The 22,871-nt window shown below is 35.3% G+C and overlaps 1 protein-coding gene across 1 annotated transcript; it reads left to right on the plus strand.

The window, feature by feature from the left end:
* The first annotated feature begins 1,039 nt into the window (after window positions 1-1,039).
* Window positions 1,040-2,647, plus strand: LOC108361374 (putative nuclease HARBI1). The gene is made up of 4 exons (XM_017613987.1): window positions 1,040-1,382; window positions 1,442-1,880; window positions 1,939-2,083; window positions 2,146-2,647. The coding sequence occupies exons 1-4, from the start codon at window positions 1,273-1,275 to the stop codon at window positions 2,532-2,534; spliced, it is 1,083 nt and encodes a 360-aa protein (XP_017469476.1). The 5' UTR covers window positions 1,040-1,272; the 3' UTR covers window positions 2,535-2,647.
* The last annotated feature ends 20,224 nt before the right edge of the window (window positions 2,648-22,871 follow it).

A 22,871-nucleotide genomic window follows, 5' to 3' on the forward strand; every position in this document is an offset into this window, starting at 1 on the left:
ATAACATAACATTTATGGTATAACATAAAACAATGAAGTAGATTAATATGTAAAAACGATGGTTGTTACAGAAGTAGATTAATATGTAAAAACGATGGTTGTTACACCATTCAATTTTAGTATAATAAAGTGAGTTTCATATGTCTACGAAATAACGTTGGTTTTTGGAATTTTTTTCCGGTGTCATTCATTTCCTTCCATACAAAGAATGTTCGAAATTTTTTATATGGAAGAAAATTAACAACACTGTCAACAAAAAAAATTGCCAAAAATCTACGGAAATATGTTTCGGTGCTATAATTATGCACCGCAGTGTACTATTAACTTATTTGACTTGTGTTTATAGCAACTTTGAATTGTTTTTGCTTCCTTTAACAATGTTATCTTATTCGTTATTTATGTGTTAAAATAAATATAAAACAAATTTTTTGTTTTCAATATGAAGAATTTGTCCTCCTGGAATGCTAAAAAGTTCTGGGCCCTTACTCTGTAGTTCCATTCGAAAGGTTGTTCTATTCGAAAGCCAAATTCGAATCGAAGCCCCATTCGTACTCCATAGTTCGTTCGAATCAACTTTCGGAGATATTCGAAAAAAGAGAGNGCACCATTCAATTTTAGTATAATAAAGTGAGTTTCATATGTCTACGAAATAACGTTGATTTTTGGAATTTTTTTCCGGTGTCATTCATTTCCTTCCATACAAAGAATGTTCGAAATTTTTTATATGGAAGAAAATTAACAACACTGTCAACAAAAAAAATTGCCAAAAATCTACGGAAATATGTTTCGGTGCTATAATTATGCACCGCAGTGTACTATTAACTTATTTGACTTGTGTTTATAGCAACTTTGAATTGTTTTTGCTTCCTTTAACAATGTTATCTTATTCGTTATTTATGTGTTAAAATAAATATAAAACAAATTTTTTGTTTTCAATATGGAGAATTTGTCCTCCTGGAATGCTAAAAAGTTCTGGGCCCTTACTCTGTAGTTCCATTCGAAAGGTTGTTCTATTCGAAAGCCAAATTCGAATCGAAGCCCCATTCGTACTCCATAGTTCGTTCGAATCAACTTTCGGAGATATTCGAAAAAAGAGAGCAACACTGTTTGCCAAATGTCAAACGCAAAGCAAAATAAAGAAAGAAACTAAAATCAAAATAAAGAAGATGAAATTGCCAACATTGCGATTGTGAAGATTGTGCATTTAAGAACTCAATTGTTGTGTTAAATTTATTTAATATTAGTGAAAGTCCTTGATAAAAAAAATACCAAATGGATTCAGTGGCGATATGGCTGGAAGCAGATGAAGACCAAGTGGCGGAACGAGTGCAATTGAGAGCGCTTAGGGATAAGGCCAACATATTCACTCTCAATGATAAATGGTAAAAGGATTGGTTTATTTCTATTTATATTTTATGTATTTATAATTATCCCTTTACAGTTTTACGCAAAATTTACGCCTAAACAAGCAAGCGTTTCGGTACGTGCTAAATGCCATTACGCCGGAGTTAAGCACTCCTCGAAAATCGACAGCAATTCCCCCAATTATTAAGCTGGCCGCCGCACTGAAATCATTGGGGCAAGGAGGATACCAACACCAAATTGGTCAAGACCAACACGTAGGCCTTTCTCAGCAATCAATGTCACGCTGCCTCATTGAAGTGTGTAAAGCAGTTGAGAAAAGGCTATGTCAACGACACATTAATTTTGCAAGTACGGACGCAGAGGAAACAGAGGCGAAATTATATTTCTATGAAAATTGTGGAATTCCGGGCGTGTTGTTTGCAATAGATGGCACACATGTACAAATGACAAGACCAACAAGGAATGAGCATTTGTACTATAACAGAAAACTGAAGCACAGTATGAATGCAATGGTTGTAAGTATTGCATTATCATAAAAGTTTTCAACAAAAGGTTTCAAATTAAAATTCTTAGATGTGTGACCACAAGATGAGAATTAGAGCTGTTGACGCGCGATACGGTGGTGGATGCCATGATTCCCATGTATGGAACCTGTCCAGCGAAAGAAGGGCTTTACAATCTCGTTTTGACAATGGCGAGAGAGGGATACGGATTCTTGGTTAGCAGCAAATAATACTTGTGTATCTTTTATTTATTACTAATTGAGTTAAATAATTTAAGGTGACTCAGGATATCCGCTGGAACCATGGATGTTAACTCCTTATCGAAACGCAGCCGAAAATTCAGCGGAATGCCGGTTCAATAATTGCCATGCCAAAGGGCGTTCGATCATTGAACGAGTATTTGGAATGCTGAAAGGAAGGTTTCGATGTCTTTTGGCCGCACGGGAACTGCATTATGCTCCCCAAAAGGTTTCAGCAATAATGAACGTTTGCTGCGTTTTGCACAATATTTGTTTGCAATTTAAGGCTGATTTGCAATCTTCAGAAGTATTTCCCTCAGAAGATAAACATTTATTGGATACTGAGAACATTGAGGAAGCGGAAACTAATGCGGCAAATATTTCTAGAAATCTAAGAGACGAAATAAGAAATAGTTTAGTTTCATGATAATAAAAAAACTTTATTCTGTAGTTTAAAAAAAAAAATAGTTAGTATGAAAAACAATTCACAGCCTTTTCGTAGCTTAAATGGTGATTAAAAAATCAGAATATACACCGTATATCCAAAAGTTTTTAAATAATAAATCAAAAACTTAAAATAAATTCATCAGTCTTTTCGCTTTCAAAGGAACTATATACATTAACATAAATAAATTCATTAATAAGCCACACTTAGGACACTTAAACTATATCTAAAACTAATATTTACATTGGAACTCAAAAGGACATTAAGAAATTCATTGTTTTTTTTCAAAACTTAAACCTATACTTAAAACTAATATTCACATATTCTTGCTTTTAATTTTAATTGTTTTAATATTAGTTTGCTTTTCTTTTTTTCATTTTTTTTAAACTCAAACTTCTCTCGCTCTAGTTGAAGTTTGGCTTCTTCTAGTTCAACATTTCTTCTAAAATAATTGCTTAAACTACTTAAACTCTCAATAATTTCTTCTAATTTTTTCACAGAATTTTCATGATATTTACATTGATTTTCCACTTGGTATGTTAATAAATTATCTCTGCCTGGAGGTACTGAGCGTGCACTTATCGGTGGTGTGTTGGTAGGAAGCGCATTGGGTGGGGAGATGGTAGGAAGAACATTGAGTGATGTGTCAGGAGAAAGAGCATTTGGATTATGATTTTCTGCATCCGAGTGAACATCGTTATTTGGCCCCGAGCTTGCAGAATCAAATAAGTTACAAGATGGTGGGTTGGCACCGAAGCGTACTGTCTGAGCCTCGCCATTTATTGCCTCGTCAATGCTCAATAATGCAACCACTTGTTCCTCCGTTGCAGTGAGTGAGCAGAATTTCGATGGCCCACCTCCTGTGCCCGACATGCTCTCTTTGTTTCTTCGCAGCTTAGCTTTGATGTTGCTCTTATAATCTGCCCATATCTACAAAAGTTTAACGCGCGTTACACTAACATTAATGGGAATATAGTACATTTTTTACCTTTTTCCATTCAACAAAGTTGTGAGTTGGAGGTCCAGTTGAATTTAGCTCAGCCTCTAATCATTTCCAAAGATTGTTGGACAATTGTTTTGCAGCTAAACCCTTTATTTGGCCTTTCGCCAAATCACTGTGGTCTTTCATAAAATTCACCATGATTTCGAACTGTCGCGGCTTCGTGTTTGGTTGCTTAACTCTTTCTGCCCTAAAAATGATTTTTCGATGAAAATAACACTTAATTTTTTATTATAACCATAATAACTTACATTTTTGTGGATCTCCGTTTACCAAGTTGTTGCCGAAAAGAATTTTCTAACATTCCACTATTTTGACATTTGCATTCGAAACAGAGAGTACCAAATATTCGATAATCGAAAGGGGATAAATTAAATTCGAAGGGAACGAATGGAATTCGAACATCGAACGAATGCTACTCGAAAGGTTCTTTCAGAGTACGAATTACTCGAAAGCCAACAAATTTTCTTTCGAATCGAACTACAGAGTAAGGGCCCTGGTCACCTTATCATTGAGCACAATGTTCAGCAGTCAGGGATAACTGCCAATTTGAACGGCGATGAAAAAACTAGAGCTGTAGCAAACCGTATGTATTCGTTACTGAGTAACGAATACTACACCTTTTCAAGTTTATAATGAGAAAATACAAATTGATAATGAGAAATGAAAATTCATATTGAGAAAATACAAATTGATAATGAGAAATGTAAACTCATATTAAGAAAGTACAAATTGATAATGAGAAATGTAAATTCATATTGATAATGAGAAACGTAAATTGATATTCGGAAAATACCAAATTGATAATGAGAAATATAAATTTATATTGAGAAAATACAAATTGATAATGAGAAATGTAAATTCATATTGAGTATATATAAATTGATAATGAGAAAACGTAAATTCATAATGAGAAAATACGTACACTCAGGCCTATCGCTGGGTCGTTAGCGAAGATACGGAAGCAAAACCAAGAGGTGTAAGCGACCGAAAAAGCTGACTGAAGACAACGTGATGACTATGTTATCCTGGCTTGAAGGTGACTGCAGTTTTACCCTTGGACAAATACATAAAAAGAAAAGTACAAAACCAGTTTAATGTAGAATTGAGCACCACAGCAGTGGCAAATTATCTCGAGGGCATAAAAGTCCATACGCAACCAATAACCATGAACTCGCAGGATAACAAATTAAAACGAGCCGAAAGTGGTAAACAAATAGCATGGAAGGATGAAACAAATTTTAATTTGTTTTGCCGAATGTCACGTGTCCGGTAAAAAAAATTGGCCACCGCGCCACTCTACAGCTCCCTGCTTCCAGAGGGCCAAACGTCCACTTTATTGATGCAATAACCACAACTGAAGTGTTACACATAAAAAGGCAAACGGGGTCGCTCACACACAGCGGGGGTGTAAATGCGTTGTCCAACTTTAATTTCGGCTTGTATATATTATAAATTTTTTTGCCAGTGTCCTTTGATGCTTGCTTTAATTCACCTAATATCGCGACATTAGATCGCAGACTCCAGAGTAATGTACTTGTAGCTCTTCATTGATATAATTTTTTATGTTCTCATTTTCAATTTACATTTTCTCATTAGGAATTTACGTTTTCTCATTATCAATCTATATATTCTCATTATGAACTTACATTCCTCATTATCAATTTATATATTCTCAATATGAATTTATATTTCCCATTATCAATTTTTATTTTCTCATTATGATTTTATATTTCTCATTATCAACTTATATATTCTCAATATAAATTTACATTTCTCATTATGAAGTTGTACTTTGTCAATATGAATTTACGCTTCTCATTATCAATTTGGGATTTCTCAATATGAATTTACAATTTTCGTTACTGAGTAACGAATACAACCCCTGACTCGAAGTACCGAATCGTTACTCACATAATAATCTCGTTACTCGCATGTTCCGTATATGCACCATCAACGTCAATTAATACAACACAACATATTGTGCGGTAACGAAATTGTTTTTCGTATCGATACTAAAGTGTGTTGTCTGTATGTCTGCATGATTCCTGTGAGGTACAAGAGCTTGATTGTATCAAATTGTTCGAATCGATACAAAAATATGTTGCGTGTATACATATGTATATATGTATGTACATGTATGCATATGGAAGAACGAACATTTCCTTACGCTGCAAGATTTGTTGCGATGATTCTTGAGAGGTACAAGTGCTTGTATCAAAAGTAACGAGTAAAGTAACGATACGAAAGATGCGGGTTGATTGGATTAGTAACGAATACATACGGGTATCCGAAATTTCGTTACTTTTACAGCTCTAGAAAAAACAATTACTTACAGTCAGCAGAAAATTTTTCCGAACAGAAAACGACTAAAATTTTCATTAATTTTCTTATCAGAAAAGTCCGTAAAGTTTTAGGTGAACAGTTTTCATTGCCTCCCAAGCGCCGATGATATTCCGCTTTAGTTCTAGGACTTGACAATTTAAATAAAAACTCATTTCATCTTGTGGGTGACCCAAATCATCATCTTTTCGCATTTGTTTGTGTACAAGAGATTTTTTAGGGGCCCAAAGAACGAACACATTTTCTACTGATTTTAGTGACTCCCAACCCGTTTCCATAAGATCATCTGCGCAAATTATTTCATTTTGCAAGAACTTCATTTCTGAGGCCAATGCTAACGGATCCTTGAAATGAAGCAAGCAAAAAAGATTTTACAATTAATCGATTAATTAAACACAAAACTATGATACAATTAGATCGTAAATTAAACAAAAACAATCGATTAATTTAATCATCAATTAATCCCTAATTTGGACAGCTAAAAGCGAGAAATTTTGTGAGCTATTTTCTAAATAATCACACAAACTCTACTGGGAAAATCGTCAAGTTCGGTTCTATATAAGCTTACGTTTTCGCAATATATCTCCTTTATGTGGGCAGGTAAAACCATTAAATAGTGTTACCGGCTTACATACCGCCCAGCAAAAACCACGATTACCGCAGAAGTTAAAATGGAATCGAATGATTTAGGCGATGGGAATCGCTTACCCTTTCGCTTCAAGAAGGCATTATTTTATTATGGGCATGTCATTGGCCGTAAACCCTTACCCGCAACATTACCTTCGAACAAAGGGAGAACGCATGGATAAACAGCATCCGAGAAGAGAACAAAGAATGCCTAACAGAGAAACTAATGTAGAATGCCTACATAAGCACATACTTTTGTATATTAAAACAGAAAATACAGATTGTATTAGAAGATTAGGATTTTTATAAATCAGTTTTTATACATACATATGTATTAGTTTTTTAGATCTTACTTAAAAATCGGTATGTACATACATACATATTAAATTGAATTTAAAATTGTACTCCACTTCATTTACTGACTTCAACTTCGCAGTAAATTAAACAAAGCAAAACATGATTTTTATGCGATGGGATTTTCCACAGAAAGTAACGCAAGGCGAATATATATAAGGTGGTATCGATTCAACAAATACAACAATTACTTACTTGTATTTTGTTTTTGATTTTAGCGGGCCATTGACAAATTTCAGCTATTCTTCCCCGAAGGAAAAAGGGCGACAGGAAATACAAACACTCTCACGTTTTCACTCACTCACTAGCGAAATACAAAATTTTGACAATCAAACGCTACTCACAGCTGATGAAACAACACCACCTTATATAAATTCATCTTGAAGTAACGGTAGAAAATAATTTTTAGGTATTCATTCTATTTTTCAGCTGACTACGGTGAAACATTCTACTTTGCATTTCCCATAATGAATCAAAGCAGCAAAATTAATAAAATATTGTAGAACATTCTACTATGCATTACCGGCAATGCCTAAAAGAAGTGAAGAACTTAGAAGACATTATAAGGCAATGCGTTCTAGAACATGTTACCACTAAAAGCGATTACCGATTTTTTGCTGGGCGATCACACACAGCATTGAAAATCACTTAAAGTGTTCTTACACGATATAGCTGTTTTATTATTTCACCTGTTCATAATTTCACCACGGAAACGCATCAGCATAAATTCCTACATATGTAATAATAATAATATAATAACAGATTGGCGCTTACACCTATGTTAGTGTTTGGCCGAACTTCTCCTCCGATTTGGGGCGTGCGCCTTGATGTTGTCACACAAAGAGGAGGGACCTGCAGTTTTACGCCGACTCCGAACGGCGATTGTATTTTCATGATAAGCTGTTTTTCATGGCAGAAATACACTCGGAGGTTTGCCATTGCCTGCCGAGGGGCGACCGCTGTTAAGGAAAATTCATTTTTCTAAATTTTTTTGCGATGTACATATGTACTAGGGATGTTGCGAATGTGGAATTTTAGACATCCGCCGATGCGAATGCGGATGCGGATGTTTAAAAGCTAACATCCGCGAATGCGAATGCGGATGTCAAATATTTTTAAGAAATAATTGTGGTGAGTACATTAGGGGATTTAGGTAAATAAAAAATGGAAAAGTTGTTAATTTTTAATAATGTTTTTTTATTTAGTACTTCAATTAAAAAATTGGAACATTGTATTTAAGAAAGACTAATTTTGATGCCTTTTCGGGTTACAGCCTGTTTCCTAACGGGTCGTAAATCAGATCTGCGCCACTAAATANCTGCCTTTTCGGTTTACAGCCTGTTTCCTAACGGGTCGTAAATCAGATCTGCGCCACTAAATAACTACTCGCTCGTTCGATTGACACTGCACCAGTTGAGAGGCCTTTCAGTTATATTTCTTTTTTTATTGCGGTGCAACAATTCCTTTTTGGGAATTGCATCGGGGCTGCAAATGTCGGATGTATCTTCCTGACTTTCATCTTCACAATCTAGCATCATGGCAAGATCGTTGTTTAAACACCGTTATGTTCCAATTTGGAGCACCAATTCTTTTGGTTGTTTCAGAATTTGGAGTACCTGTTACGTCATCAGCGTTTTTCGATTTTAGTTTTTGTAATTCATTTTTAATCCTGTCTTCTGTGACTGGTTTGAAAAATGTGCGCTTATAGCGAGGTTGTGAATAGGAATGAAAATTTCGAAGAAAATTCAGTTTTGAAAGTCGTGGCTGCCACCGGATTTAGCTTAAAATCTTGTTATTTCGTTGAAAAGGTACCCCGTTTTGTATAATTATTTGAATTATGGAATCACTGACGATAAAGGTCTTAGCTTTGCTTAGTTCCCGGGTGACTTCTTGGAAAGGTTCACCTGTAATGAATACCTTGAAATTGGTTTTTTTATAAGTTAGCTGAACCCGGCTTTTCCTAGTTGCAGGCAGTCACAATTAATTACTCACCGCTGTCGGCTATCAAATCCGTTTTGTTGTTCCATTCCATGCGCTCAATGTGTTTTGATATATTTTTTGAGGCGAATGGACGCAAATTTTCAACATATGTATCGTTAATACTATTTCACATTGTCGCTGAAATGCAAAAAACCACAACTAACTAAATTTTTGTATTACCTAAAACGATGTGGGGACTTATGATTCGATGAAATGCATCATAATCAATCAAAAAGTTAATTTTGGATTTTTAGTTAGTTACGGCTTTTCGTATTTCAGCGACGATGTGAGTTAAGCCCTTTCCATACTATACTAACGATATATTACATGCCAAGCCCCACTCCACTCCTCAATAGATATAAAATTCATGAATTAATTCTTATTTAATTTGTGAACTTGGCTGTCGACTTATTTACATATAATTTCATCTTTATTTCGATGCGTGCTAATTTTGACAATGTACACAAAATTAAAATAAATGTTTTTGTTTTCGAGCTGAAAGACTAATAAAAGGAAACACGGAACTTAACCCTCTAACGGGCAAGTCCGCCCTGAGGCGGCCTTTACATAATCAACTTTAATTTCAAAGACAAATTAAGTTTGGTTCAATTTCGTAAAAGAACCGTTAGAAATTATATCCACTTCTATTTTGGCGGAAGGAACAAGTGTACCACGGCGTTTCGTTTTGATTTTATTTTCAGTTGAATGTAGAAAGTCAATGTAAAAGCACGAAAATATCTGGCGACCAACTCTTTTTTTTTAAAGTGAGAATTAAAAGTGGTTTAAGTGTTTATCGTGACCATTTTTGTGGAAAGCTAAGTGAATTTATTTTGTGAATATATATCATTTAATGANACCCGGATTACATGCCAGAAGAAATCTCTCCAGATGACGACCAAAATATTTTAGCGTGCCTTCGGGAAATGAACGATAGGTCTGATTCATTAATTCAAACCTCCGATTTTTCCATAAACGTTAGTTCAATTGATGGTGGGGATGTAGCCTCTACTTCCACTGCAGTAAAATCAACAAAAAGAGCTCGATCTCAATCACCGTCTCTTAAAATTGCTGGCCCTTCTGTCATCCCTTCTTCTAGTGGTTTTACAGGAGCAGGTATGTGTTTTTCACTGAAACTTAGATATTTTATTTACCGATAAGATAAATATAAATTACAGATCTTGAAGCTATCTCGAAAAATTCAAGCAAATTTTCCAACATATTATGGCGAAAGCAAAATTTGGTATTGCATGTGAATGAAATATCATTCCGAGGAAATTCTGGTTTACCACCAGACATCAAAGAACTTGAAACGCCAAAGCAAATTTTCTGTTATTTTTTTAAAAAGGATATAGTTTCTTTCATTGCGGAAGAGACAAGTCGAGCGGCCTTCGCAGAAAATATCAACAACCAGTTTAAGGTAGATGTTGACGGAATCTACAAGTACATTGGCATACTGCTTTACATGTCTGTTTACCATTATCCCAATTAGGAAAGTTATTGGGGAAAAAATGCTCTCACTCCGGTTGAAACGACGATGCCTGTAAAACAGTTTTTGGCTATAAAAAAATATTTGTGCTTTGCTGATGAGAGTAAGAGAATTCAAAAAGGTCAAACAGGATATGATCCACTATTTCGAATCCGGAAACTGCCCGATGAACTCAACAAGCGGTTTGATTCAGTCCCAAAAACCTCGCGACTATGCGTTGACGAACAGATGTGTAGTACGAAATTGAAACACCATCTTCGTCAATATATGCCCAACAAACCGCACAAGTGGGGTATAAAATTATTTGTGTTGTGTGACTCAAATGGGTTTGCCTACCGTTTCGAAGTTTATAATGGAGCTGGTAACAATGTGGTTTAACCAGGACAACCTGATCTTGGAAGTACGGCTAATGTTGTTATACATTTATCGCAGACAATTCCAGATTTCGTCAATCATATACTTTTCTTCGATAATTTCTACACATCGTTGCCTTTGCTAGTGTACTTGCGTGCCAGAGGAATCTATAGTTTAGGCACGATACGAGCTAATCGAATTCCGAAATGTAAACTTCCTTTGGATCAAGACGTTAATAATGAAAAAAGAGGCTACTCAGTTGAGTATGTAGGCAATTCGTATGGAGGTAATATTAACACAGTGCTGTGGAAGGACAATAAAACCGTACGATTAGCATCAACTTATGTTGGAATTCAACCTTTTAAAAGACCAAACGAAGATAAGCAACCCGACAAAGTCACACGCTACGATCGAAAAGTAAAACAGCACATAGATGTTGACTGTCCGCGAATTGTATGCGTATACAACAATAATATGGGAGGAGTGGACTTAATGGATGGTCTTATGGGGCGTTATCATATTCAAGCTAAAACTCGAAACCCAATGACGAGACTTTTTTACCATTTTGTTGACATGGCTGCAACAAATGCATACATTTTGTATCGGCGACTGCATTCGGAAAAATTAAATGACTCAAATAAATCGGCGGAAGAAAGATTATTGAAATTGCCTGAGTTTCGTGAAAATATTGCCGCTGGTCTTGTTGCTTCTACTACCAATCTTCTGCTAGTCGTCCAAGCTCAGCACAAATCGAAAAGAAACTAAGTGTGGGAAAAAGAGCTGAGCATCCAGTTGAAGATGTCCGTTTCGGTTAGTATGATCATTTTCCTGTTTGGCTTTCCAAAGGTGCTGGCAAAAAAAGGTGCAAGTTATGTTTAACTTCAGAGACGCAATGCTTTTGCCCCAAATGCAAGCTAAATTTATGCTGTTCTACCAACAAAAACTGTTTTTTTGATTACCATCATAAGAAATAAAAAAAAAAACATTTATTTAAAATCATCCTTTCCTTTTTTTCAATTTTTAGCATGAAATATACATGGACATTTTTTGATTGTTTTTATTGACCTAAACCGGCGAGGCTACCCTGAGGCGGACTTCAGATTTTTCTCCACTGAAGACATAAAAAACACAAAAAACATTAGATAATAACTTTTCTGAAATGTTTCGGTCCCCCTTACACTAAAAAAAAATTACCAGTCTTCTTCGTTCAGGATTTAAATTTTGCCTGTTAGAGGGTTAAGAATAATAAGTTTTATGAGAAAAAAATAATTACACTTTTCTAAGAAAAAGTAGAAAAAACTAGCGATGCATCCATTTTTGTTCCACAGACCTTTGACAAATAATATTCTATAGTTACATAATTCTTACCTAATTAAAGGTAATCTTTTCACGCGCAAATAGTCGACTCTCTTTATAGCCAACCGTTGAACATTTCCGCTGGAAATATCTACTATTTTCTTACTCTTCGACTTTAAATTATGAAGGAAGGTCGACGTAGGGGGCAGTCTTAACGTAGCATCTCCACAGGCAAACAGATGTTGGATACAGTTTTTTGTTTGCCAGATATACGTTTTATCAGTGCACTTGCACAATATTCGCATTCGCAAAAGCTCCGCATTGATTATTGCGAATGCGAAAGCGAATGCGAATGTCAACATTTATGCGGAAGTTCCGCGGTTGCGAATGCGAATGCGAATATTCGCAACAACCCTGATATGTACGTATCAGACAACAGCACAGTTTACTCACTTCCATCTAAATACTATAAACTCATTGCTGTGAACTGTATACGGGTAGTGAGAAACACCGTACAAACAGTGAGATTCATAGTTAGTTTTGAAATCAATGTTTAGCTGCAGTGTACTCATTTGATTTCAAATATGGCATTGATATACTCTTTCCAAATCAAGTCAAGCGAGTGAAAAATGCTGTTATGAAAAGCAAGTCGAGCAATCGAATGACACTCATTGNAAATATTGTCTTCACAAATTGTTTTTCTTTGATACTTTCATTACAGCAGTTATGGCATGCACTTGTTTTTCCAATCAAGCACTTGTTATTTGAATCCAGCACTTGATAGTGTGAATTACTCACTCAATTGACAATGTTTTTTTCAATGCTATCGCACGTTATGTTTGGAAATAAATGAGTGCGAGTGTGTGCAGATGTGAAAAGAAAGCGAGTGACTTAAAATTTATTTTGAGTGTATCCATGCAGCTCTCTGGTACGTATATTAATTTTAAGAATTACTTCAATATTACCTTCAAAGAATTTTAACTGCATTCTCATCTTATATGCACGAACACATATGGACAGAAACGAATACATCAATAAGGAAACTACGTAATTAAATGAAAGGAATGTTTTATGAAACTGTTTTAAACATTTTTTTTTTGTTTTCTTTCGCCCAATGTTTTTGCGCGTTTAGTTCTTATTTAAATATTTAATTCTAAAAAACATCCGGCACTTATGAAACAAAAATGATTTAATGTTTTCTTCTCATACGTATGTATGTATGTCAGTGTAAATCTAGGTCCTGACGTGGCTATGTAGGTATAATACTGTAAGAAAATACTTATTTCTTGCAGACTTACTCAGTTCTGAACTTTCGTATGCTTCAGGTATATCAGACACAGGAACCTCCCAGGGCATGGGAACTGCACCTGGGTATAAACGCTTGCGCTTAAAAATATTTGCCTGCAATGGGCAAGTAATAATATCACTCACGTTAAAATGATTTTCACAGGCATGGGAAGAATCTTTCAATTGAACACCGCAGCTGTTCTCCCGTTCGAAGTCTTCTAACTTCGCAACTAGGCGCCTTAAAGTATCGCACTACTTTAAAGTTCTGGCTCTTGCCACACACAATCCAACGTTCGTAGTTCCTGCTCCTTTTCACTTTTTAATGTATCTATAAACGGATGTTGTCGAAAAACAAGCAAAAATCACACAATTCAAAACTATTTCTTAGTAAAGCCGTGGTTATGCCACCAATTTTAATTGGCAATCAAAAGATAACGATTTCGGTGATTGGTGAGAAGTGGTTACGCTCTGTTTGCTGATTGGCGAGCCCAGGGTTGCTTCTTAAGAAATGCCTTTTTCCATTTTATACAATTTCGCACACAATGACAGCACTGAAGTAAAAATGCAACTAAAAATGCATCAAAACTGAAGTCGGAAAATGAAAAATGGAGGAACAACTTAATATTTTTTCTTTCTTTAATATTTAGTTTTTATAATAATATTTTTTTAATATCTACTTTATAATAATAATAAAAAAATATTTTTTACTATTCTAGTAATTTAATACTAATACTTTTTCGGAAAATAGCGTATTGCCACCCTGAAAAATTGGCGTGCTGGCTGTTCGGTTCACCCAGCAAATCGTGCTGGCTGTTCGATTTCGAAAATTCTCTCACTCCGTGCTGTGCACAACAACAATTGCACGGTGATTGCCAATCGAAATTGGTGGCGTAACCACGGCCTAAGCAATTTTTTATAAAAAATAGAAAATGCCAACTTGAAAAGGGTTAAAAGTTATCCATTGACATTATAGTCGGTGTTCCAAAGAGAGAAAAGTCAAAATCACTTCTACCTTATTTAATATGCCTTGGTAACAAGTTTTCTATTTCTAAATTTCTAATTTTCTAATCCTAAATTATTTGTAAATTTCCAAAATTCTACTTTGGAATTTCAAAGGCTTCCACAAGCGAATTAAAAAGTTCAACAAACAAATTTATGCGTGTAGAAAACTTGCTCCTTCATAAATATGCATGAGCGCCTGGTATTGGGAAATTAAATTATCGTTTTAGCCCAGTAAAATTAGACATTTTCTTAAAAAAAATTTGTAACAGTATTTTTTTTACCCACATTTGTTATATAGAAGGTTTTTTAAAAATAGAATTGTTTATTGTGAAAAATTAGCAAAAACTGCGGAAGAGTTTTACATTGTCACGGTTTTTGCCATATTCTGACAATTTCTGTTGAAAATACATAGCATATTGAAATTCCAAGGTTGTAGGGAATTTCAGTCTTCACATCTTTTATACCTACATTTTTTCTTGTATGACGCTTAGATCACGGCCGAGAACGTGCCAAACATAGCGATTAGCCCAGTAAAATTAGATAAATTTGGTAGGAATACACCGCTATGTCTGAATGCCAAATTCGTCCGCCAAGCTGATACGGCTGTGTAAAATGACGTTGAGCAATACCACCAGCTCCATCAGGATTGGGAAAGACCTCCTGAGGCGTTTGACACCAAACGAGGTTTCAGACAAGGTGACTCACTTTCGTGTGGCTTTAATGATGTTGGAGAAGATAATAAGAGCTGCAGAACTGCACCGCTCAGGAACAATTTACTACAAGATCGTACAATTTCTGGCTTATGCCGATAACACTGACGGTAACAGGTCTAAATTAGAGATGGGCACGGGCCTAAATTTTCAGGCCCGGTCCGGCACGAGTGCAAAATCAACTTTCAAAAACACGCACAAGCCCGCACGTTAAGAATTTTAACGGGGCCCGGTCCGGCCCGGCCCGGCACGACGGGCACGCCCCAGCCCGGAAATAAAGAGCCAACTTTTATTGTATGTATACATACATATGTACATATTTTTAATTTTGTGTTTATGTTCATACGTATATTTACTTAAGCGAATCAATATTTACATCAGAGATTCTTATAATATTTTTTTTGGGAAGTAGAAAAAGTGGAAGGTATTTTATGTACAGATATATATGTAAACAAAACTCCTAAGTATCATATATTTTCTATAGGTTTCCAAATATTTCTTTTTTTGCTTTTCTCTTATCAAAAGAGTTTTAAATACGTAGGCCCGTCGGGCCCCTGCCAAAAGCCCGGCCCGTGCCCATCTCTAGTCTAAATAACACAAGATATTTCAACACATACCAACTCAACACATTAACTCAACATATGACTTTTCTAAATAAATTATTTCAACACATGATTTTTCAACACGAACAATTTCGCTTCATTTTTTTTTTCTTATATTCAACACAAAATTTTTGTTGCGAAGCCGTTTATTCTTACAATTTCAAGTAACAAGGCGTATTTAATAAGGTGGTGTTAGCCGCGTATAAGTAAAAACTAAACTAATAAATTATATGCACAATGACAGTATGAATTACAACAAACACATAATTTTGAAGTAATTTTCTCCACGGCGAAAAAATTCAGATATGACCGTAACACATCCTTCTTAAATTCGCCTTGTCAATTAATATTAACGACTGTCATCCACGCGATCAATTTAACTTTACACATTACACATTATACAATAAATAACATAATTCGTGATATCTACTTTAACAATAACCGGTGCTACAAAAAAAGGTCTTGAAATACAAATGGTCGATAATAGCTACAACCTACACTAGGTTTTGTTTAAGGTGTATTTCAGGAAATTTGTTTGTAGCACAGTGTAATCAATCCGTCGTCATTTATGGCATCCTGTCCCAATTATGCGGGGAATTTCACATTGTGAGATTGTCCTCGAAGATACTCAAATACATATGTCGTTCGCTGCATTGAAATTCATTGCAGCTCTTTTGAGACGCTCATCGTAATTAGCATATTTCTTACGTTTCGTTGGCGCAATAACACTTCCAGACAGATGATTTTCCCACATCGCTTCACTGAGAGATTGTTGCAGTATTAGGTGTTGATGAATTTCCCCATTGAGGCATGTGACTTACTGACACGTTGATTGAAAGCTGTGTGCCAACCCTCAACGGTATTATTTGTCCTCGGCGCGTCATTCAGTATTGCCGAATAACAATTCCATAAACTGATGTCATAGAGCGGTTTTGTGCGTCTAGTTCCTATTTTTTTCCCTACCCACGTGCGTTAAAAATACTCAATCATCGGTTGCAAATGACCACTTTCATTGGCTTTATAATATTCTGATGTTTTCAGTTTTTCATAAGCAGTTATGACACTGTCTTCGGGTACGAAAGCAAGAGCAGCAAATTCTGTTATGGCGTTTGCATAGTTTTCGTCTGTACCATAGAGAGTTTGGTGGCCAATGGATTGAACGTGCCGATAAAGACATTGCTTAAAGTGAAAAAAACAGCCATGAACATCTGCATCTGGGAATATTTTACCAGCTGCTGCGATAAATGCTTGTTCAAAATCACTTATTATTATATCAGGCTTCAAGTCTGGTCGTCCCATTGTGATTACTTGCAAGAGCTTTTTATACAGTTTCTCGGATTTTCCTGGTAAAAGCGCATAAACAAGTGGAATTAATTTGCCATCTACATTCCCGTGGAGAGTATAGAGCTGAGTGAAAATAATTGGCACTACTTTAAATGTGCCATCACATACTATGTTTTTTGCCTGTATTTTTCATTTGAAATACAAACAAAAAAACTGACGAAAGTCAAATTACAAAAACAATTCGGCAATGCGTTAGAGAGAAACAAATTCTGTGTGAAAAACGTCTGTTGAGTTAATGTGTTGAGTTGGTATGTGTTGAAATATCTTGTGTTATTTAGACCTGTTACCACGACATGGACATAGTGCAGCGAATTAAAATACAGCGGCTTCCCTGGCTTGGTCATGGCGTTCGAATTGACATCGACGCTCCAGCTCTGAAAGTATTCAACTCGGACCCCCCGGTGGTAGCAGAGGAAGAGGAAGGCCCCCACTGAGATGGAAAGACCAGGTGCAGAAGGACTTGGCTTCACTTGGCATTTCCATTTGGCGCCAGTTGGCACAGAAAAGAAACGACTAGCGTGCTTTGTTGAACTCGGCCAAAATCGCCAAATAAGAAGAAGAAGGTTGAAATTTTATACTGAAAGGGTTAAGAAAGCTTTAGTTTAAAAGTGTGATATTAAATTCCTTTCACCATAAACGGCGCAAATTTTCTGAGTTATCAAGCTTCTAGCAGTACAAGATTAATAGGTGTCTTTCACGAAGTTCTTTAAATAAATCTTGAACTAAATACTGAAGTATATTTACGAATATCACATTTTATTATAGCTTAAATTAAATTTCTTAATTTTAGTAAGTATTTCTTTACTGCGTCCACCTGAATTGCGTGGGTTTTTACTAGTTTTAATAAATTGTCGGTTTAGTTTCTTATAAAATTTACCTTTTGGTTTTTGCATCTTAAGCATACATCGAAAATTTGCTTTAGATAATCAATGTGAGATAATTGCAGAAACGATTAACTGATTTGCTGTGCAACCGAGATGTCTGCTTCTTAAATAATTTTTGTAAAACAAATCGGCAAGTACATATCGTTCCCGCATGCCAGAAACATGAATGTGTAAAAATTAACATTTTGGGAAGTCAAGTTTGACTTTTTTACGAGACTTAACTCTGCATTCATGTAATTGACATTGTGAAATATGTGGTTTCCGTGTACGCATGGTATGTTTTGGTATAACATAGGACATCCAAAGGTTAATCAAGTCAACCCAATAACTCAAAATTGATAAATTTGCATATTCGTGCTTCTGGCATAAGGACGACGATGTGTATTTACTTCACATTTATTAATTTTTTATACGCCTGTCCTACATATCTTCGTAGTAAGAAAATAGTAGTCATATTTCGACACCTAAGTGGAAGATCGACCTATCTTCCAGCCAGTAGCCAGTTCGAAAACGTCCTATATCAGAAAACTTTTCAAGAACGCCCTATTTCCGAATTTGATTGAAGAACGCCCTATTTCAAAATTTTATAGAAAAACACCCTATTCCAGAATTTGGTTTAAGAAGGCCCTATTTCAGATTTCGGTTCAAAAACAACATATCTCAAATGAAAATTATTGAAAATGTGCTGAGATACGGCTCACTGTGTTTCGACTATATGGAGGCAGGTAGAAAAAAGTCATGGTGATAGTTGATAAAAAACCGGTTGGAATTAGAGAGGGAAAAGTAAAAGCCATATATACCAAATTTTACATTATTTACTCACCCCCCTTCTTCACGAACAATACATTTAAAAAAAAAAATACGGGAATGGGCGCGATACCGACTTATCAGTTTAGTTGCCTTTGGCGATTAACTTATTAAAGAAAGTGTTTCTTTTTAACTGTAATCAATTATTTAAATGTCGTGGAATATTAACGTGAAGGTATTTATCTTTTTTTTTGTTATTTTCCCATTTTATTTATTTATTTATTTATTCATTTTAAATCTACCTTACCTTACAGACTAAAGAAAACTGACAACAAATGCTTATTGAATAATTGAATTTAATAGGCTCGCAAAAGCAGATTTAGATAGAGATAGATTTAGAGAAAGTCAATTAACTTAGAAGAAAATAAATCATTAAATTCCTTTAGGGCACGCGAAATAGGCGCATTACTCGCAAATTTAGTTCTGCAGTTATCAACATAAAAAGGATAAAAATTACGCAGACTTCTTTGCGGCACATTAAAGCTAATCCGCTCAAGTAGAGTTGGGCAATCGATAATGCCATTAATTACATTGAAAATAAAAGAAAGAGAGAGGACTGACCTCCTCTTTTCCAAAGAACTTAAATCAATTAGCAACAGGCGCGAATGGTAGGATGGAATGGGATCCTCGAACCGCAATGATCGCAATGCATATTTCAGAAAAATTTGTTGAATCCTTTCAATCCTATTTACCGAATGTTGATCATATGGTCTCCAAATAATTACCGCGTACTCTAAGTTAGAGCGTACCAGAGACGAAAAAAGAAGCTTAAAGGTGTAAGGATCAGAAAACTCGGAGGTATTACGTCGAACAAAACTCATTACCGAGTATGCTTTGGAAATAATAACATTAATGGACTATTAAATGAAAACTTTGCCTCAAAAACCACGCCAAGATCTTTAGTCTCTGTAACCTTGCTAAGGACAAAGTTAGAAATTGAGTAAAGCGTAGGAGTAGCGTTCTGACGCCTAGTGAGTGTTATGTGAAAACATTTATTGATGTTTAAAGATAGCCGTGACTTAAGACACCATAAATGAAGGCTATTCAAATCAAATTGAAGTTTTCTTGCATCAGCTGCATCCTTAACAATTGCAAAAACCTTCAAATCTATCGGCATAAAGCAAATAATTGGAAAAGGAAAAACAATTGCCTATGTCGTTTATAAAAAGAACGAATAAGAGAGGGCCTAAAATGCTCACCTGTGGAACACCAGAAGAGGCAACGAAATAGTCCGAAACTACGCCATCAATCGAAACTACACAGCGCCGATTAGACAAGTATGGGGTGATCCATTTGAGAAGAGACGAATGGAAGCCAAGGCAAGCTAACTTATTTAACAGAATCTTGTGAGATACTCTGTCGAACGCCTTAGAAAAGTCAGTATATATGCAGTCAACTTGAGATCCGTCCGAAAACGATGAGATGCAAAAATCACTAAATACCATTAAATTGGAGACTGTCGAGCGCCCGGATACAAATCCATGCTGGTTTGGGCTGATTAATGACTTTATCGCGAAATAAATTTTGTCTTTGACGACACTTTCAAAAAGTTTTGAAAAGATTGATAGTTTCGAAATTGGCCTGTAATTCCGTACATTATTTTTACTACCATTTTTGAAAAGAGGCGTAATTGTTGTTAACTTCCAATCATTAATAAAGTTACCCGAGGAAAGAGATTTATTAAAAATTAATAGTAAAGGGTATGACAACGCTGGGCATCCCTTTAGTAAAAGAGCCGACAACCGTCAGCGTCTGAATGGGAAGAAGACTTGAGGTAAAGTATTGCGTTCATAACTTAGTCAGAAGAGATATGCAAGGTCCCCAGATTAACCGAAGAAAATATTTCAGATGAGAAATCATGGAAACTCCCATCGTCAACTACATAATTTGACATGAAAAACTCCGCGAACAAATTAACCGCCTCAACAGGAGTGTTAGCGTAGGTTGTATAGCAACTGTGAGTATTCAAGTTCATAAGTAACTCATCCCATTGAATTTCCGAAAGGGATTTGTTTAAACTTGGAAAATCACAAGACGTATAATTGAAAGCAATTCCCTCATTAGACATAATGGTTGAAAACACATAATATTTAAGCTCATTTTCTAAAGGCACATGGTGAATACTAGCATCAGAAATCGGCGAAATGCATTTTGATATAGAAGAATAAATGTTGTCACTTACGTATATAAGGTCTAACAATCTATTTAAATCATTAAAAAAACAGTTAATTTGTTTTAGATTAACACTTAGGAAACTATCTATAANTAAAAACTCTTCTTCTTCTTACCAAAAAATTTACTTTGAAATGTAGATGCTAAAGATTATTAGTAAAAAAAAGTGTGAGTACCGGTCCGCCAGGTCTTGAAATTAGACGAATGTTTTAGAGAATTTTATGTAGTTTTAGAATAGGAGCGTTCCTTATCTCCCAGAAATAGTCAGAAAAAGTCCGAAGTAGTCAGATTTAGTCCAAAAAGCGTTCCTTAACTCGGAAATGACAGCNTTTAATTTTCAGCTTCTTTTTGCATAATTTCGCGAAAGGAATTTTTCGAACAATGAAAAAATCTTACCAGATATTGGGAAAAAAGCGAGTATTTACACCTAAGTCATTTTATAGTATAACCTTTGTTTTCTGAGAGTGGAAAGCAGGAAACAAAAATTACCTAAAATTCCATCACATTTAATGACTGTGAGTTTTGGACGTTATAGTGATCCAATCTTCCCCATATGTTATATTTAGGTTTTTCTACTAAAATAAAGACTACAAACTAAATTTGATCGAAATCGGATGAGATTTAATGTTTCAGCCCACAAGAGTAGAGGGCGTGGCAATTATTCCAGTTTCACAAAATTTCATAATTATCTATTTCTAAGTAAAACTAGATCACATTTCATGTTTCAGTGAAATCGGTGCAGGTGTACTATTATTTCCACCTGCCTCCATATAGTCGAAACACTGTGCGGCGTTTTTGAACCGAATTCTGAGATAGGGCGTTCTTGAAAAGTTTTCTGAAATATGACGTTTTCGAACTGGCTGTCGATCTTCCACTCAGGTGTCGATTTCCAGTTAATATTCCTCTATTTGCATGAAAAAAGTAAAAAAAAAGTTTATTACTCCACTAAATTTATATTTGGCTATTAGTTAAGATTGTCTTTTCAAATGGAACCATTTAGTTTAATAAGGATTAATCAATCAATTACATTAAAACTTTTAAATACAATTTTCTGGGGATTTTTTTATATGTCAGCCCCACCCCTTCCCCCCTAAATTCGATCCTGGCGACGCCCATGGTTTCCCCAGTAGACCTAATCCACGGACAACGTTTTTTGCTTTTTAATAAAAGCAGGTGAAGGTGTGGAAATGAGTTTTACTGCGCATCCCATACATCGCTATGTTTATCGCATTCCCGACCGTGATCTAAGCGTCGTACAAAACAAATGTAAGTTGGAGAGTTGTGGAGAATGAACGAAAATAGCAAAAGCCGTGATAATGTAAAACTTTTCGCAGTTTTTGCTAATTTTTTTACGAAAAATGCAAAATAAGCTTGAAAATCGCAAAAAACCAAAAAAAACTTAAATCCAAGATGGCGGAATGTTGTCAAATGAAATTTTGGGGCAGGATAGCGGATCCATGATCTACGTGTCAAATAGAAGTAAACTGCATCAAAAAACATGATTCAATTATTAATGGTTTTGTAAGCAGACTACAACTAAAAACATTTGGAGCTTACTTTTCTTTCGGGGTTATGGCTCGATTGCTTCGATTATGGTAATTCGAGTTCTTTGATGTTGCACTTTTAGTGTGCTGGGGAGATTATACCACCGTCAGAATATTAAAATTGGCTTACACAGTCGCTATTGGCGATTCGTGCCGGATGAACTCAGAAGAATAAAAAGAATACGCAGCTTCTGAACGATCATGATTCAATAATATAAGGTTGGATAAATATTGACATTTGTGTCAATCGACTGCCTTGTAAGGTTGCATTTGAGAAGGAAGAGAAAGCGGGTAACCATTTTATCCCCTTTTGTGAAAAGGTAGTAGGAAAAGTAGTCTGGTAGTGCTAAAATGCGTTTTTTGTATATTATATTGAATTAAAATATTAAAGCAGATTCCATTGATCTACACAATAGACAATGAATTAACTTTTTTTATGGTGTATTAAACATGCTATATAGATATTAAAAATGAAATAAATGAAGAAAGAGAGAATTTTATTCACATAAAATTCTGACCAAAGAAAA

The sequence above is a fragment of the Rhagoletis zephyria genome, unplaced genomic scaffold, assembly GCF_001687245.7.
Source record: "Rhagoletis zephyria isolate East Lansing unplaced genomic scaffold, Rhagoletis_zephyria_1.1 Rzeph_scaffold_00747, whole genome shotgun sequence".
NCBI classification, from domain to species: Eukaryota; Metazoa; Arthropoda; class Insecta; order Diptera; family Tephritidae; genus Rhagoletis; species Rhagoletis zephyria.

Excerpts from the sequence above, each read along its gene's own strand:
- LOC108361374 (XM_017613987.1), top strand. The coding sequence starts at position 1,273 with ATGGATTCAGTGGCGATATGGCTGGAAGCAGATGAAGACCAAGTGGCG. Across the intron at positions 1,881-1,938 it reads ACAGTATGAATGCAATGGTT|ATGTGTGACCACAAGATGAG; the intron begins GTAAGTATTGCA and ends TAAAATTCTTAG. Across the intron at positions 2,084-2,145 it reads GAGAGGGATACGGATTCTTG|GTGACTCAGGATATCCGCTG; the intron begins GTTAGCAGCAAA and ends AAATAATTTAAG.